Source organism: Megascapheus bottae, chromosome 10 (genome assembly GCF_031878675.1).
Source record: "Megascapheus bottae isolate mThoBot1 chromosome 10, mThoBot2.hap1, whole genome shotgun sequence".
Classification (NCBI taxonomy): Eukaryota; Metazoa; Chordata; class Mammalia; order Rodentia; family Geomyidae; genus Megascapheus; species Megascapheus bottae.
In genome coordinates, this window is record NC_143518.1 from 66,270,499 (window position 1) to 66,287,214 (window position 16,716).

Here is a 16,716-nt window from a genome sequence, read left to right on the forward strand (position 1 = left end):
TCCCTCCCTGGCTTACACAGCAGTCTGGGATGAGACCTGTTAGTAACAGACAGTGACAGGCTGTTTAGTTCTGCTGGGGATTCTTACATTGTGGTAGCTGCTATGGAAGACTCTTAGTATCTAACACTGGTGGCCTCTACTATTAGCAACGAGTCCCAAAACAATGTGTAGTTGGCAGCATTAAATGACATAATGTGGTGTTTTCAAGTCTGATTTGGATTGGGCTCCAATTTCTGGAAATCCAGTCTGTCAAAGCAGTTGCACTCACACTCATCGTGACCCAGAGGCTCTGGTGTGCACAATGCAATGAGAGGGGTGCAGGTGGGGCAGTGGTATGGTCACCCATAGTTAAAAATCAAGTACTTGCTGAATGCCACTGGCTGACACCTGCAATCCTGAGGATGCAGGAGGCTGGGATAAGGAGGATCAAGTTTAGAGGCCAGTCAGAACACAAAAGTTCAGCAGACATTATCTCCACAAAAACAACAGGACATGGTGATATATACCTGCCACCCAGCCACATGGAGAAACAGGTGTCAGCACAGCCTGGGAAGAAAGGAGATCACACTTTACACATAAATAGAACAAAAAAGGGCTGAGGGTATGGCCAGAGCATGACATCACCAACCCACCCAGCAGTGTGAAACCCTAAATTCAGACCCTAAGTACAAGTTTAACTACTAAGCAACACTTTTGCACTTGGTAGGGAACCAACCAACCAAAGAGAACCAAACAGAAAACCTAGTACCAGACTGTAGGGTACATGACAACTACAAATAGTAAATTTGATTCAAAGAAAGACATTCTATAGAAGTGGCATTAGGAAAAACTTTCATAGCCTTACTTCAAATTTTGTTTTGAAGTAGTACAAGTTTTTTGTTGTTGTAGTTTTTGGTTTTTGCCAGTCCTGGGGCTTGAACTCAGGGCTGAGCATTGATTTTGGGCTTTTTCAAGGTTAGAGCTCTATCACTTGAGCCACAGCACTACTTCTGACTTTCTCTGTGTATGTGGTACCAAGGTCTTTGTGCATGCTACGTGAGCATTCTACCACTAGGCCATGCTCCCAGCCCATGAAGTAGTACAAGTTTTAGTAGGAAAAAAACTTCTGTTTCTCTTAGGAAATGGAGTATCATGCAGCTACTGTCACACATGAAAAAAGTATCATTTTCTAGACCTCTCATTTTTTATATAATCTTAGGGGAAAACTACATATATGTTTCCCTTCCTTTGTTTACAGTAATCCTCCCTCAACTTATGGCTTCAAATGCACATCATCCCCTCTTTTCTACATATGAAAATGACAGCAGATGGCTAATCTGAAGATGACTTCCTGTGCTGCAGTACTCAGCCAATCATCTTTGTGAATCATTTATTTTTACCTGTGGAATGAGTGTGCCTCTAGGTTAAGAAGTTACCAGAAGTTGAGGCTTATAATCTATCAACCCTGGTTTTAAGGCAAATGTAAACTATGTCCTCACATTCATTTTGCTACATCCTCTTTGGAGCACAGATTAAGCCTGTCCATCAAATCCTTTTCTGTACCCACCAAGGAAAACACCACATTCTGTAGGTTGCTACTGTATTGAGCATGGTTAGTTTATTGCCTGAGCACTTGTTAACTCTCTAACCAGCAATCATCTATCTGTTCGGTTCCACAAACCGCAATGTAAGAAGATTATAAACCCTTCCCTCTCTTATTCCCAATCTGTCAACATAGCCTCCTAACCTCCCTGGCCCATCTTCAATGATGTTGTTCTGGTTCTATGACCTCTTATATAGTAGGTTAAATACGGCTAGAAGTTTAGTTCACTCTGTAGGGCTATATTATTGTTGTTTGCTTTTCTTCGTGAGATATTTTCTATATTAAATCATAGCCTTTCATTACCTACCTTCCAAAATAAAGACTCAAAACAGCATCAAGGCAACTTTGAATTTAGAAGCAAAGTACTACTTTTCAGTGTTTATGCGGTAGAAGACAAAAGATGTGTGGAATACGAAGGGAAACTTGATTGTCTAGTTACACTGTTACACCAGCCTAGGAAGATGTTTAAAGATACTGTCTATGTCCTGCCAGCAACTAGCATACAGTTAGCTCACAGAATAGAATCAATAAACTTGTTTCCTTCTTTAACGGATACAACATTTTTTCCTTTTCTTTTTTTTTTCCCGTAGCTTGTGGGGATGACTTCAGGGCCTGGGTGCTGTCATTGAACTCTTTTGCTCAAGGCTAGCACTCTACTATTTTGAGCCACAGCATCATTTCTGGTTTTCTGATGGCTAACTGAAAACAAGAGTCTCATGAATTTTCTTGCCAAGGTGGCTGTGTATGGCAATCCTTAGATCTCAGCCTCCTCACTACCCAGGGTTACAAGTGGATTACAGGCATGAGCTACCAGCACCCAGTTCCCATTCAATTCTGTTTTTGTTTTTTTTTCAGTCACAGGGCTTTAACTCTGGGCCTGGGCATTGTCCTTGAGCTCTTCAGCTCAAGGCTACTACCCTACCCTTTGAGCCACAGGGCCACTTCCACAATTCAAATTCTTAACAAGACTTAACTCAAGGTACCCTATCTGCTAGTTGTCTTCTATGTGCACTATATATGTCAATCTGCTCAAATAACACAGAAGGAAGAAAAAAGATGAGGATGCATAAATATGTTCAAATTTTACAATAAACAACAAAGGAAGAGGTGGTAGTGATTATAAAAGATGTCTTTATCGGGGCCGGGAATTTGGCCTAGTGGTTAAAGTGCTTGCCTAGCATGCACGAAGACCCGGGTTCTATTCCTCGGTACCACATGTATAGAAAAAGCCGGAAGTGGTGCTGAGGCTCAAGTGGTAGAGCTCCAGCCTTGAGAAAGTCCAAGGACAGTGCTCAGGCCCTGAGCTCAAGCCCAGGACTGGCAAAAAAAAAAAAAAAAAAAAGATGTCTTTATCTTGCTTAGATTATTAAAACAGGAGTGGCCAATGATAACTCAAAAGGAATGTATCGGTGGCATATGGACGCCAGCAAACCGGTAGAGGTCATTTTACACATTCACGAACATTGTCTAATATCAAACTACAAGACACTGACTAGCAGGCTGGCTGCTGCTGTGTGTTGCAACTGTTCCCGCCAGCCACTGACTCTGACCATCAACGCACCACTATCTGTATATGTTAGTCAACGATCCTGGCTTCATAAAGATGCCAGACTATCAGAGAAACAAGGATGCCAGGCAGGAACAGCACACACAGGACAACCACCTTTAGACTCAATAGCCTGCTTAAGGTTATGAAGCCACAGATGGCCACCAGAATAGTCTCTGCCTCTTTTAATCCATTAATCCTTCCTCCGTGGAACAGCACCTAAGCAGTGGGGCTTCAGAGCTGTGCTTGCTATAAGGAGACCTCACTAGGACCGGTCTGAAGTAGCTTTCCCACACTGCTGGTAAAAGTCTCCTATGACAATAGATTCACATCTATTAACTTAGGACACATGTAAGTAACGGAATAGAAATCACAAATGCCCAAGTCACTAGAAAGAAGACAATTTAAAATTTTAAAGAGGCAAAACTAGAAAACTAACAACAGCTACTGTGCTGGATAGATGGGGATTGGGAAGCTACCACAGGGCAGCTTGACATAGCAAGCGTGATGAAAGACAGCAAAGCTCCATCTTCCCCTTGCAGTGATAGAGGAAAACTTCGGTAACTTTCAAAGTCCCAGTGTGAATGAAACACTAGCTCTTTCATAATGGCTTCTTCACAGACAGGAGATAAAACACAGAAGCAATTAGCCTAAATCAAGAAAAAAATATTTCTCTGTTGTCCTACGCAACGTGTTGTCCCATGTTCACCTACACTGAAGGAAAGAAAATAATCTCAAAGACAACCTTCATGGATTCTTTGCAAGACTGTCTAAAGAAATTCTGATCTCTATCATGAGCCTGCCTCTGTAAGCTATAGCAGCAGTTTTCAAAGGTTTTGGTCATGAAATCCACCTAACTCATACTCACACTATTGAAAATCCTGAAAAGACTCTATACGTGTTAAAACTATTATAGGTGGTTACATTAACTAGCAGAATTTCTATTTTAATTATGGTAATTCATTTTAAAAAAGATGATACGTCTAAAATAAGTAACATGAAAAATTATACTGAAATGGAAAAATATCTATTACTGAGTAGAAGAAATAGTTTTACATTTTCATAAGTCCTGTAATTATGTGGGTGCTACCTAAGAGGGCTGGGGGAGGTAATGCGGGTTGACCACAGAACCTCCAAGAGGAAGAGCCCAATAGCAGGCCAGCAGGGTGTTGCCTTCAGTAGGTGTCAGGTAGTCTCCTGGGACCCTCGCTACTTTCCACAGGACTCTGACAGAACAGTCGAGGGCTTCCTGACTGGCACTATGACCTTTCTCTTTTTATTTATTTATTTACTTACTTAGTTAAAGAGTCTCATGGGCATTTTAGTGCCTGGGCTGGCTTTGAACCTTGGTCCTCAGATCTCAGCCTCCTGAGTAGCAAGGACGACAGGCGTGAGCCACCATGCCTAGCCTAGCACTGTGATCTCTTGATACAGTGTACAGCCCCCCTCAGAGAGCACTGGGGCTCAAGCACAGCTAGGGGTCAATGTTCTCAACACTCTTACTTCAATGAATAAAAAGGGGACAGGACTGTGTGCCACACCACTGTCAACCCTGCTCTGTAGACATCATAAATAGGAAGATTCTGGCCCAGACCAAAGTCAGCCAGAAGAGAGACACTATCTCAAACATCATCAATGCAAAAGAGATTGGAAACTGAGCTCAAGTGGTAAAATGCCTGTCCAGCCCTGAGTTTAAATCTCAATACTGATGTGAGGAAAGGAAGAAGGGGAGAGGGTGGGTAAGGGAGAGAGAAGAGCAGGAGAAGGGGAGGAAGAGAGGGAAGGAAAACAGGGAGGGAAGGAGAGCTCAGCTTGGATTATTGGCCAGCAAACACAAAGCCCTACATTCAAATCCCAGCAGAACATCCTTTAGGGGGGAAAAAAAAGCTGGCACAGTGGCTCACACCTGTAAACCTAGCTACTCAGGAGGCTGAGATCTGAGGACCAAGGTTCAAAGCCAGCCCGGACACAAAAGGACCTGAGACTCTTATCTCTGACTTCTAGAAAATGGGAAGTGGGGCTTGGCTTAAGAGTAGGCCGGTAGCCTTGAGCTGAAGAGCTCAGGGACAGCACCCAGGCGGATTTCAAGCCCCATGACCAACAAAATAAAAAAGAAGAAAACAAAAAGATGTAAAACTTATGCAAAATTAAATTATGCAAATATACTCCAACCAATCATACGTTTATATTATAGTTTATATAATTCATAGCTATTAATTGAAAAAATTATAAATGATTAATACAGGAATAAAAATACCAATGCAGATATTATACATGTTTAAAATAGTCAATTTCCACTGCAGAAGGGAACAACAATTTAATATAAAAGGAATAGCACGAATTTACTTAAAAAAAAAAAAAAAAAAAGGCAGGGAATTTGGCCTAGTGGTAGAGTGCTCGCCTAGCATGCACGAAGACCTGGGTTTGATTCTTCAGTACCACATACACAGAAAAGCCTGAAGGGGTGTTGTGGCTCAGCCCAGGAACAGTGCTCAAGGCCCTGAGTTCAAGCCCCAGGACTGACAAAAAAAGAAAAGGCATAAGATTTCTTTTTAAAAATTTCAAACATGAGCCGGGAGTTTGGCCTAGTGGTTAAAGTGCTTGCCTAGCATGCATGAAGACCCGGGTTCGATTCCTCGGTATCACATACATAGAAAAAGCTGGAAGTGGTGCTGAGGCTCAAGTGGTAGAGCTCTAGCCTTGAGAAAGTCCAAGGACAGTGCTCAGGCCCTGAGCTCAAGCCCAGGACTGGCAAAAAAAAAAAAAAAAAAAAAAAAAAAAAAAAAAATTCAAACATAACTAACTATAGTTAGTACCTCAGTATGCTAAATAATTGCACACCATGCTAAAAAGCAAAGTAGACCCTTCTGGCCACCTACTTTTAAAAAATAAAGTAACAAAAATATTAAATAAATACACAGGTACAAGATCTTGCTAATATCAAAATGAGTAGTCACAAAGAAAATTGGGTTTTGTTGTTGTTATTAATTTTAACTAACTGAGCTAGATATTGGTGGGTCTGGTAGCTACTCAGAGGGGTGTATCTAGGGATCTCAATTCAAGGACAGCCGAGGCAGGAGAGTCCATGAGACTCTCCAATTAACCACCAGAAAACCAGAGGTGGAGGTGTGGTTCAAGTGGGAGAACGCCAGCCTTCAGCAAAAAAAACTTAGAAACAGCGCGCAAAGAAAACGCCTCGAATCAGAAGCCTCCTCTAGGGGGGCATGCCCGTAGTCCTAAGACTCAAGAAGCTGCCTCCAGTCTCCTCCATCACACAGTTGGCTGGCCCAGCCTGAAGAGGAAGGTTAACTTCTGAACAAGGACTGTTGAAAGTCTGCTCTGGAAGGAAACATGGTGCGTTATGTAACGCCTCCGATCCCATATCCATCACAGGAGCTCTGCCCCACCACCCTGGCCATTTACATACTGAGCTTAAGTAAAAGACTTTGTGTGAACAATGCCCATCATTTTAAAGTCTGAAAATCACTAAGAACACTTATTGACTAACATATAATACACGTAATAAGAAATACTGACTCAATTTTTTTCCCAAATCTTTCCATTTCCTTATAAATGGTACAATATCATTCGTTCTGATGATTAGAATCCCATTGTGCATACATTAGATTTTCTTGATCCATTTCATCTACTGAGGGGAATCTAGCTTGATTCCATTTCTTGACTATGGTAAATAATGCTGCAACAAATGTGGTTGTGTGGGTGGCTTTAGTGTGGCCTGGTTTGTAGTGTACTGGATTAAGTTCCCAAAAGTGGAACTGCTGGGTCATAGGGAAACTTTACATTCACTCTTCTGAGAAACCTCAGAAGTGGTTGAACAAGTTTATACTCCAACCGATAGTGTAATAGAGTTTGCCACATCCCTACCTGCATCTGGTGATTGTTAGTTTTCTTGATAATGGCCATTCTAACTGGGATGAGGTGGACCACTGTAAAGAAACAGACTTGGAAGAAGGTAAGTGAAATAAGCCAGAGCAGAGAAACATAGGTTGCATAGTTCCCCTCATTTGTACTAGCTGGCATACGCCTATAAACCTACAAGTAAAGACACTGAATGGTTAAAAAAAAAAGTACACCAGGACATGGTAAGTTGATCATGTCTCTAGGAATTCATACACAGTAAGACCAAAGGAGGATATTTTTAGGGAAGGAATACAAAGGTGTAATACCTATGTGCATCTGATCATATAAGATAATATTTATGGAAATGAATTCCAGGAAATGGAAACAAGATCCCATCCCTCCCTCCCTTTCTTCCCTCCCTCCCTTCTTTTTGGGGCTCAAATTCTGGGCCTGGGTGCTGTCGCTGAGCCCTTAAGCTCAAGGTTATCGCTCAACTACTTTGAGCCATCTTGCCACTTCAGGTTTTCTAGTGGTTAATGTCTTGTGGACTTTCTTGCCTGGGTTGGCTCTGAACCTCGATCTTCAGATCTCAGCCTCTTGAGTAGCTAGGATTATAGGTGTGAGCCAACAGTGATGGGCAAGATTTTTTTTTTCTTTGTTTTCCTTCCTTTTTGTCTTGTTTACCTGAGAGAGTAAGGGAGGGCATAGAAATGGAGGGACAAAAAAAGGTAGAACAAATGCAGCAGTGGTACTCACTGGACACAATGTTGAAAATGGGGAAAACTGGGAGAGAGTGGGGGAAAGAGTGAAAAAAAATGCACTTTTTATATGGTTCATGTAACTGTAACCTCGCTTTATATCACCTTTATGACAATGAAAATAATTAGTATATATTAGTTGTACAAAGAGGGTTTCACAGGGCCATTTTAATATATGTATGTAATGCACTGTGGTCAAACTCACTCCCTGTATCACTTTCTCTTCCCTCTGTAACAACTGCAACAGGTTTTATAATTCTATCTCATATATGAACATGAAATACGCATCCTCTCCAATCTCTTCCCCGCCTCACCTGTTACTTGCCCATTTTGGAAGTTTTACGAAGTGGTAAGAATAAAACAAGGGGAAACAACAGAGGGTCCAGGGGGATATTTTTAGTTCAGTGTCACTATGTATGACACAGTGAAACCTCTGTATAATAAGCGGCGGCAGCAGCTCATGCCTATACTCCTAGCTATGCAGGAGGCTGAGATTTAGAGGATCAAAATTTACGAGAGACCCTCATCTCCAAAATAACCACAAAAGGCTAAATTGGTAGTGGACGAGCACCAGTCCTACAAGCAATCGGAACAAGGATACAGCCCCTCATTCAACGAACCGTTTATAAAACATCAACAACTAGGCAAAATTGAGTCAGCTGTTCTCCCTTTAGGAGTAAGTTTTATGTTATTTTTGCTCCTGGCCAGTTTCGTTGAGCTACTCTTTGTTTATAGAAGATACACAAGTTAGGCTTTTTCAGTTGGCTATAGCAGAAAGACAGCAGATGATTTCAGCAGGGAATTGGCTGTGAATCCAAAGCAAACAGACCCGAGAGGACATATGGACATGCTGAAAGAGGCCGTGTTGCCAGGTGTGCTTGCTGAGGTGGGTGAGAGGAAGCCTACATCCTTGCAGCAGGATGGGCAGCTACCCATTCCAATGTGACTGAACTGGACAGCCCTTCCTCAGGACACACCTCCCTTTAGTTTGCTCAGCTGTGGGGGTTGAACTCAGGGCCTGGGCACCATCTCTGAGCTTTCTTTTGCTCATGGCAAACATGCTATCTCGTGAGCCACAGTGCCACGTCAGCTTTTTCTGAGTATGGAGATGAGTCTCTCCTCAGGGACTTTCTGTCCCAGGTGGGATTCCACACGGGGTCCTCAGAGCTTAGCCTCCCTAAATGGCAGGGATGCAGGCCTGGGCAGCCACATCCTCCCACGCTTCAATTGTCAGGCCAATCAACATCCACCAAAGTCAGAACAAGAAACTGTCAGCCAGGCACTGGTGGCTCATGGTTGTCATCCTAGCTGCTCAGGAGGCTGAGGTCTGACGCTCACGGTTCAAAACCAGCCCAGGCAAGAAAGTCCACGAGACGCTTATCTCCATTTAACCCCTAGAAAACTAGAAGTGGCACCGTGGCTCAAAGGATAGGGGCAGCCTTGAGCTGAAGGGCTTAGAGTTCAAGCCCCACAAAGGACAAAAATAAATTAATTAATAAACACATAAATATGAAATCATTTCCCAAATAAACCAGACTATCTGCACTGACCACTTAAATGTTCAGCCTTCTCTGATGAACTGGTTACAGAACCAGAAGCTTCTTTTCTAGTGATGTGGTCCAGAAGCAGGGACGGCCAGAATGGCCCTGGGCCTCTCACCACTTGGGGACTGTGACAGAGGAGGACCAGAAAGCATCAAAATCACCTTAGGAAAATAGTATTTTCTCCCTCACACCAAAAATGATTCCTTAGCAAGTGAAAAAAAAGGGAGCAATTCATTCTTGCAAACTTTGTTGTGTTGAACGTTCTTTTTTAATGCTTATTACTCTATTATAGAATCTACGTTAAAACGATTTCAAAAGATCAAGACCAGATAAGAAAACATTACTAACGTTTATTTTTCTTTTTGCCAGTGCTGGGGCTAGTACTCAGGGCCTGGGCACTGTCCTTGGGCTTTCTCAAGGATAAAGCTCCCACTTGAAGCACAGCACCATTTCCAACTTATTTTTTCTATATATGTGGTACCGAGGAATCAAACCTGGGTCTTTGTACATGATGAGCAAGCGCTCTACGACTAGGCCATGGTCCCAGCCTAGCATTTGGTTTTAAAAGCAATCTTTTTATTTGGTTTGGAAAAAACATGATAAACAATAATTTGAACTATAATAAATAGCATTTAGTTTTAAATTTCACTAGTTACTCTTCTAAGGGCTCAGAAATAACAATAATCGTAGTTTTTTCCAAACAAGGAAGATAAATGTCATCACACATCCAAGATATGTAACTGTTGTAAGATACTAAGAACTGTGATTCTAATTTCTTTCCTCTGGTAAACTGTGATTGATGAAACTGCTTTTACAATTTTATCACAGATAAAAGGCTGATAAAAAATAATCTGCAAAACAAGTATAGTGATTTTAAGATGATCTACATGAGAACAAACTTCCCTATGCTGTTTTTTGTACTGAGAGACAAACTAGAATAAATTTCCGTAATTTACTTCCTCTAAGGGAAAAAGAGTGAACCAGTTCAGCAATGACATTCACTAGATACTATGCCGGAAATGAACTACACAACCTTGGGGAGAAGGGGCCAGGGACAAATTGGAAGTGTTCCAGAGAACTGACTCAATACCTAATTTAGGTAAATGCAACCCTTCTGTACATCACTTTTACAATTAAAAAACAGACAAAACAGGAGAACAAGTTACTTATGGATTCTAACTTCGAAAGAAAATCTAATATAAAACATATATAGGTAAAACAACGTAAGAGCTTCTTCAAGGCCCCACAGAGCCTTCTTGCTCTAAAATTCATATTTTAAAGACATACACAAGCTAGATGCTTCAATCCTCTTTGGAATAAGCCAAAATATCAATATAAATATATAGATTTTTGAAATCCTGTACCTTTGACAAAATTTCACCTAATAGCACACTTATATCCTTAAAATTAGTAATAAATATACAGTATGAACAAGAGCAATATTTTCATTGCTTTTATATTTAACCTTTTCTGACTATTAAACCTCTTCAAACCAATACTACACATTGGTGCATTTCTGTGTCTATTGCTGAAACAATAAAAAATTAACAACCTTGGTACACATACAACTTTAAGCCCTAGAGGCAGTTCATGGGGCTGGCTGTGTGACCTAGTGGTAGCATGCTCACCTAGCATGCATGAAGCCCTCGGTTCAACTCCCCAGAATCACATACACAGAAAAAGCCAAAAGTGGCACTGTGACTCAGTGGCAGAGTGCTAGCCTTGAGCAAAAAGTGTCCAAAGACAGTGCCCAGGTCCTGAGTCCAAGCCCCAGGACTGGGAAAGAAAAAAGAAAAGAAAAGGAAAAGGAAAAGAAAAAGGAAAAGAAAAGAAAAAAAGAGGCAATTCAGGCTTCTAACCACATGAGGGCAACCCTCAGCCCCTCCAGTGTGAGACCTAGGAGGACAGTATCCCAGGGGAAAGTTTCTGGGCTCAAAGAATTTTCAGAAAATCAAGTAAAGTAACAGCCAGGCACAGGGCCTGGTGCTCATGACCCCAGCTACTAGGGAGGGTGAGACGTGGAGGAGGGAGAGACGCCACCCAAGTCCAAGAGTTCCAGGCAAGCCTGGACAACACAGAAATGTTTACAAAAATTAAAGGGAACATAATAATAAATGTAATTTCTCGTCACTCTGGCTCTTCTGGGCTTCAGATCCCAGCAACAATAGTTAAGAACAGAACAGAGCAAACTAATCAACTTCAAATGAGAAGGTTGAAAACTAACTAGATTATTTAATACCAACAAACAAACGTTCACATTTTTGTAATATCAACAAAGTTTGCAAATTATACCCAATACACATGTGATTTAAAAACAGAGAGAAAAGATCTGCATTAACATACACAGAGAATTTCAGTTCAGTTTCAGCACAGACACGGTACCTGCTTCCTGTGAATTCAACACTTCTAAGGCATGCATCATGGCACTGGCAAAGACGTTGGCATCCTCTTTGCTGCCGAAGTTCAGACCATACACCTGTCTAGCATCTCGCCACTGGTGGAAGGTCTGTGTTGCTTGATTGTACTTCAACCCTTTAGGGATGGCACAGTTTATCACCACCTAAATAAAAGGTAACAGCAACAAGGAGTTTCTCTTAAGGTTTTCTAAAGTACTGGTGTAAAGCAAATCCACAGCATCCCTCTGCAAACCTTTCTTCAAGCAGTCCCACTCGGGAGCTCTGGAACTGGCCCTCACCGTTCTCTGTTGCATTCACCTCTGCTCTCACTGTTTTCCTTGACCATCATGATTCCTGTGTCTTTTTCTCAGGTGGTGCGGGGCTGTGAGCCACTTCTCCAGCTCCTTTCTGCCTTGTCTGGCTATGAAACTAGAGCCTTCAGATCTCCGCCTCTTGAGCCAGTGACAACTGGCTATTCTTTACTGTCCTGGGATGAGAACTGCATTCCATTGGAATTGATACCAGTGTTCAGCTAAACAATCTTTTCTAATTTCACTGTGATTCTTCTTTGACCCATAGGTTTTTCGTTGAAATATTTAATTTCTAATCTTATAGGGTTCTCTATCTTATTTCCAAATTAATTCTGTAGGAGCCAACAAAAACACATGGCATGCTTCTAATCCTCTGCAATGGGTTGATGAAGCACATACTCGATGATGAAATACATCTGTGACAAGTGTATCTGGAAGGTATGCACAGAAATGCCAACCAAGTCGAGTGTGGTGGTGTGTCTGCCTGTCACAGTCAGCAGGGTGGGTGGCTCAAACCTCCAATCATGGGCAAGCACCACTGGCTCACATCCATAATCTTCTCTGTTCAGGAGGCTGAGAAATAAAAGATCTAGTCCACATGACTTTATATCTATTCTAACCAGCAAAAAGCCTGGCTTGGCTGGAGATGTGGCTCAAGTGGTAGAATGCCAAACAAGCAAGTAAGAGGCCCTGAGATTAAATCTAGTTTTTGTTTTAAAATCCTCATCATGGCTCATGAATTATGTCTGCTGTCACTCTGTTGAGACAGTCTGGCTGTGAGGCCAGGCTGGGCCTAGGGCTCTGAAGGCCCCTCTGGGTGCGGGACTCCATGACAGGTGTGGTCTTCCACATTCTCTTTATGTAACAACCACATACTTCAGTAACCATCAGTCATTTATACACATCCCATGTCTTTTCAATAACGTATTTTGGCCTTAAAACTATTTTGTATAGCAGCTCTTTCTCATTTAGCATTTTTCTAGTCAATCCTTTTTTTTTTTTATTTTTTTATTTTATTTTTTTTTTACCAGTCCTGGGCTTGAGCTCAGGGCCTGAGCACTGTCCTTGGACTTTCTCAAGGCTAGAGCTCTACCACTTGAGCCTCAGCACCACTTCCGGCTTTTTTCTATGTGTGTGGTACCGAGGAATCGAATCCGGGTCTTCATGCATGCACTTTAACCACTAGGCCAAACTCCCGGCCTCTAGTCAATCCTTTTTTTAATTTATTCATATGTTCATTTTTTCTGGCCATACTGAAGCTTGCACTCGGGTCTGGGTGCTGTCCCTGAGGGCTCTTGTTCAAGGTTAGTTTTTTACTACTTCAACCACAGCTCTTTTGGTGGTTAACTGGAGATAAAGGAGTTTCATGACCTTACTACTTATGCTGGCATCACACCACAATCCTCAGATCAGAGCTAGATTAGAGTGGCTAGAATTGAGTAGAGTAGCTAGCTAGAGTGGCTAGAAGTGCAGGCAGGAGCCTCCAGCACTTGGCTCTTTGAACATTTCCTCTAGTCTTATATTTCCATATGAAAGATGGTTTAATCATTCATCCAACTTTTCAGTTTCTGCTTTTAATTGTCAATCACATAGCAGTTAATGTGAATTACATATCAATTTGGACCTCAATGTATCATCTGCTTGCTTTCTGTTGACCGAACTGTTCACATCTGTTTTTCTTTTTCTGGTTTATTATGTCCTCCGCTAGCTTACCAGTCATATTTTCTCTGTTGTTGTTCTACCTTAAGAGAATACAACATCAATTTTAAGTCTATCTCCAAATAAAAATTAGTACCCTTATTTATTTTGTTGTTGTTTTTGTTTGGCCAGTCCTGAAGCTTGAACTCAGGGCCTGAGCACTGTCTTTGGGCTTTTTCCTCAAGGCTGGCGCTCTACCACTTGAGCCACAGCACCACTTCCGGCTTTTCCATTTATGTGGTACCAAGGAAACAAACCTGGGTCTTCATGCGTGTTAGGCAAGCACTCTATCACTAAGTCAAACGCCCACACCCAGTACCTTTATTTATTTTTTTTTTGGTGGGTCACGGGGCTTGAACTTGGTCTGGGCACTGTCCCTCAGCTCTTCAGCTCAAGGCTACCACCCTACCCTTGAGCCAAGCCCCACTTCCTGTTTTCTAGAGGTTAATTGGAAATAAGAATCTCAAGTCCTTTAGTGCCAGGCTGGCTTTGAACTTTGTTCCTCACATCTCAGCCTCCAGAGTAGCTAGGATGACAGGTCCGAGCCACCATGCCTGAGTACCTTTTTTAAAAAACACTTCTTTTAGAAGGGCTTCTCTACCCAACCCCTTGGGCCACACATCCAGCCCTGTTTCCCCTGCCTATTTTAAAGATAGGGTCTCTAACTTTTCTGTGATCCTTCTGCTCTCATCTTTCATAACACCTGCGATTGGAGGCTTCTGGATCTTTTTCTCCCTTCAGATGATGGACTGACACTGCTTTGGTACTAAGTTCTCTAGTTATTTCCTTTCCTCTTCATATTCTTGTCAGGTTTTGATTAGGCTAAACTGAAAAGAAACTACCCAATAGTCTTCAAACAGTAAAGAGAAGTCTGTGCTGAACTCCCGCCCTCAGCAGTTTGCAGATCCACTTGAAAAAGGGGAAAGGTACCTCACCCTCCCAGGAAAAACATAATGATCACTTACTAGTTTTTTTCTTTACATAAATATTGAGGTGAGGCCACAAAACTTTGGCTACTAGAGACCCAAAGCTACATACTTACCATTAGAAAATTACCCACTCCATTTTGAGACAAATTTATATACCTGCTTGGCAGGCAAATGACCTAAAAGTGGAACTCAAGGAATGAGAAATGCTAGGCATGGTGGCTCACACCTGTAATCCTAGCAACTAAGGAGGCTGAGATCTGAGGATCAAGGTTCAAAGCCAGCCTGGGCACTAAAGTCCATGAGACTCTTATCTCCAATTAACCACTAGAAAACCAGAAGTGGCATTGTGGCTTACGGGGTATGGTGGTAACCTAGAGCTGAAGAGCTCAGGGACAGCGTCCAGGTCCAGAGTTTAAGCCCCACAACCCACCAAAGGGGGAAAAAAAAAATCAGTTATTTCAGTCACCTAACCTTTAAGAACAGAATAACCACTACAATCAACCTTTAAAGGTAAGGAGAAGCAAGATGTTGGCGGCCTCTGCCTGGAACCCTGACTACTTAGAAGGCTAATGCACCTAAGGATCACATTTCAAAGCCAGCCCAGGCCAGAAAGACTCTTGTGTCCCATGAACCAAAAAAAGCCATAAATGGCTCAAATGGTAGGGCACTAAGCTTGAGCAGAAAAAGTCAGCAACGGCCTAGGACCAGCACTCCAAACTTTAAGGAGCAAGTGTATGTTTTTAATACTGGAAACCCACTAAAGTGTGGTGCCAAAGTGTAGGCCCATGGGTGGTAACAGCAAATGCCCGAGGTCTGGAGGTGGTGTAACACACAGGTACTGTGACTGCAACAGAACAAGACCCACACCCTTCCTCACTATCTGCCCTGTCTATGAAGTCAGTCATGGTTTTTCCCAGGTTGTCAACAAACTAGTGATTCTTGTGTGCTCAACGTTTCATTAAAGCCCCTGTTATAAAACAAAATTAGCATATATTAGCTGAACTAATACAAGTGCTAATTCCTAAAAATATGCTAGTTATGTGTTAATGTTATTGGCTTTTAAATATTGATTTCTAACAATCTTTTTTTTTTGGGGGGGAGCAGTTGTGGGGCTTGAGCACTGTCCTTGGACTTTTCTCAAGGCCAGAGCTCTATCACTTGAGCCACAGCACCACTTCCAGCTTTTTTCTGTTTGTGATACCAAGAAATGAACCTGGGCCTTCGTGCATGCTAGACAAACTAGCACTAGGCTAAACTCCTGGCCCTGATTTCTAACAATCTTTCTGAACAATTTCCTTAGTTTTGGTACTTTATCTAAAGATACTTGGATATTTTTTGATGTGGAAAAAATTATATCACTGGTTATTAAGAATAGCTGTTTTTTTTTCCTTTTCAATCCCTGGGCTTCTATATTTTTATACGTCAGCAACACTAAACAAAACTGATTAAAGCAGAAATCCTCAACTTTTACTAGATTAGTGAAAATTTGATACTCATTCAGTAAAGTATTTGCTTTAGGTTTGTATTATCCACCTTTGTATGGTTAAAAAAATTCATTTTTTGCCTGATGTGCTGTGAATGACGAATAATTAGAATTTTATCATTTTCCTGAATTTGTTATGATTTCTGCTAGTCATATTACCAGTTATCTAATGTTAAATGTTCCTGAGATGAAAGTGACATTAATTCTATTTGATTAAAAGGGGTCTTTTCTTATTTTAGTACATATTGCTGCATGTGGTTTATAAATGCTATCAAGGACTTCTGTAAGTCCACAATCAAAGCTGAGTTATAATTCTCTCTCAAACTGTTCTTCTGTTTCAGATATCAGGATTATGTTATCCATGCAAAACACGATTCTCTACAACCAACTTTGTACTGTAATCTACAGTCTTTTTATACTAGTCTATTTTTGGCTGGTCCTGGGGATTGAGCCTCTTTGCGCTCTACCACTTGAGCCATCATAGCATCACTTCTCTTTTCTTTCTGAATAGTTCTTAGAGATGAGTCTCACAGACTTGCTAGGACTGGCTGGCTTCGAGGAACCATGATCCTCAGATCTGAGCCTCCTGACGAGCTAAGATGACAGGC

General features: G+C 41.7%; 1 protein-coding gene across 1 annotated transcript in view; it reads right to left on the bottom strand.

Moving 5' to 3' along the window:
* The window catches only part of Enah (ENAH actin regulator), a 112,322-nt gene that overhangs the window by 38,838 nt on the left and 56,768 nt on the right, over positions 1 to 16,716 (bottom strand). The window contains exon 3 of the mRNA XM_090341584.1: positions 11,674 to 11,851. Within this exon, the coding sequence (XP_090197710.1) occupies positions 11,674 to 11,851 (178 nt within the window). The remainder of the gene's footprint in view (positions 1 to 11,673; positions 11,852 to 16,716) is intronic.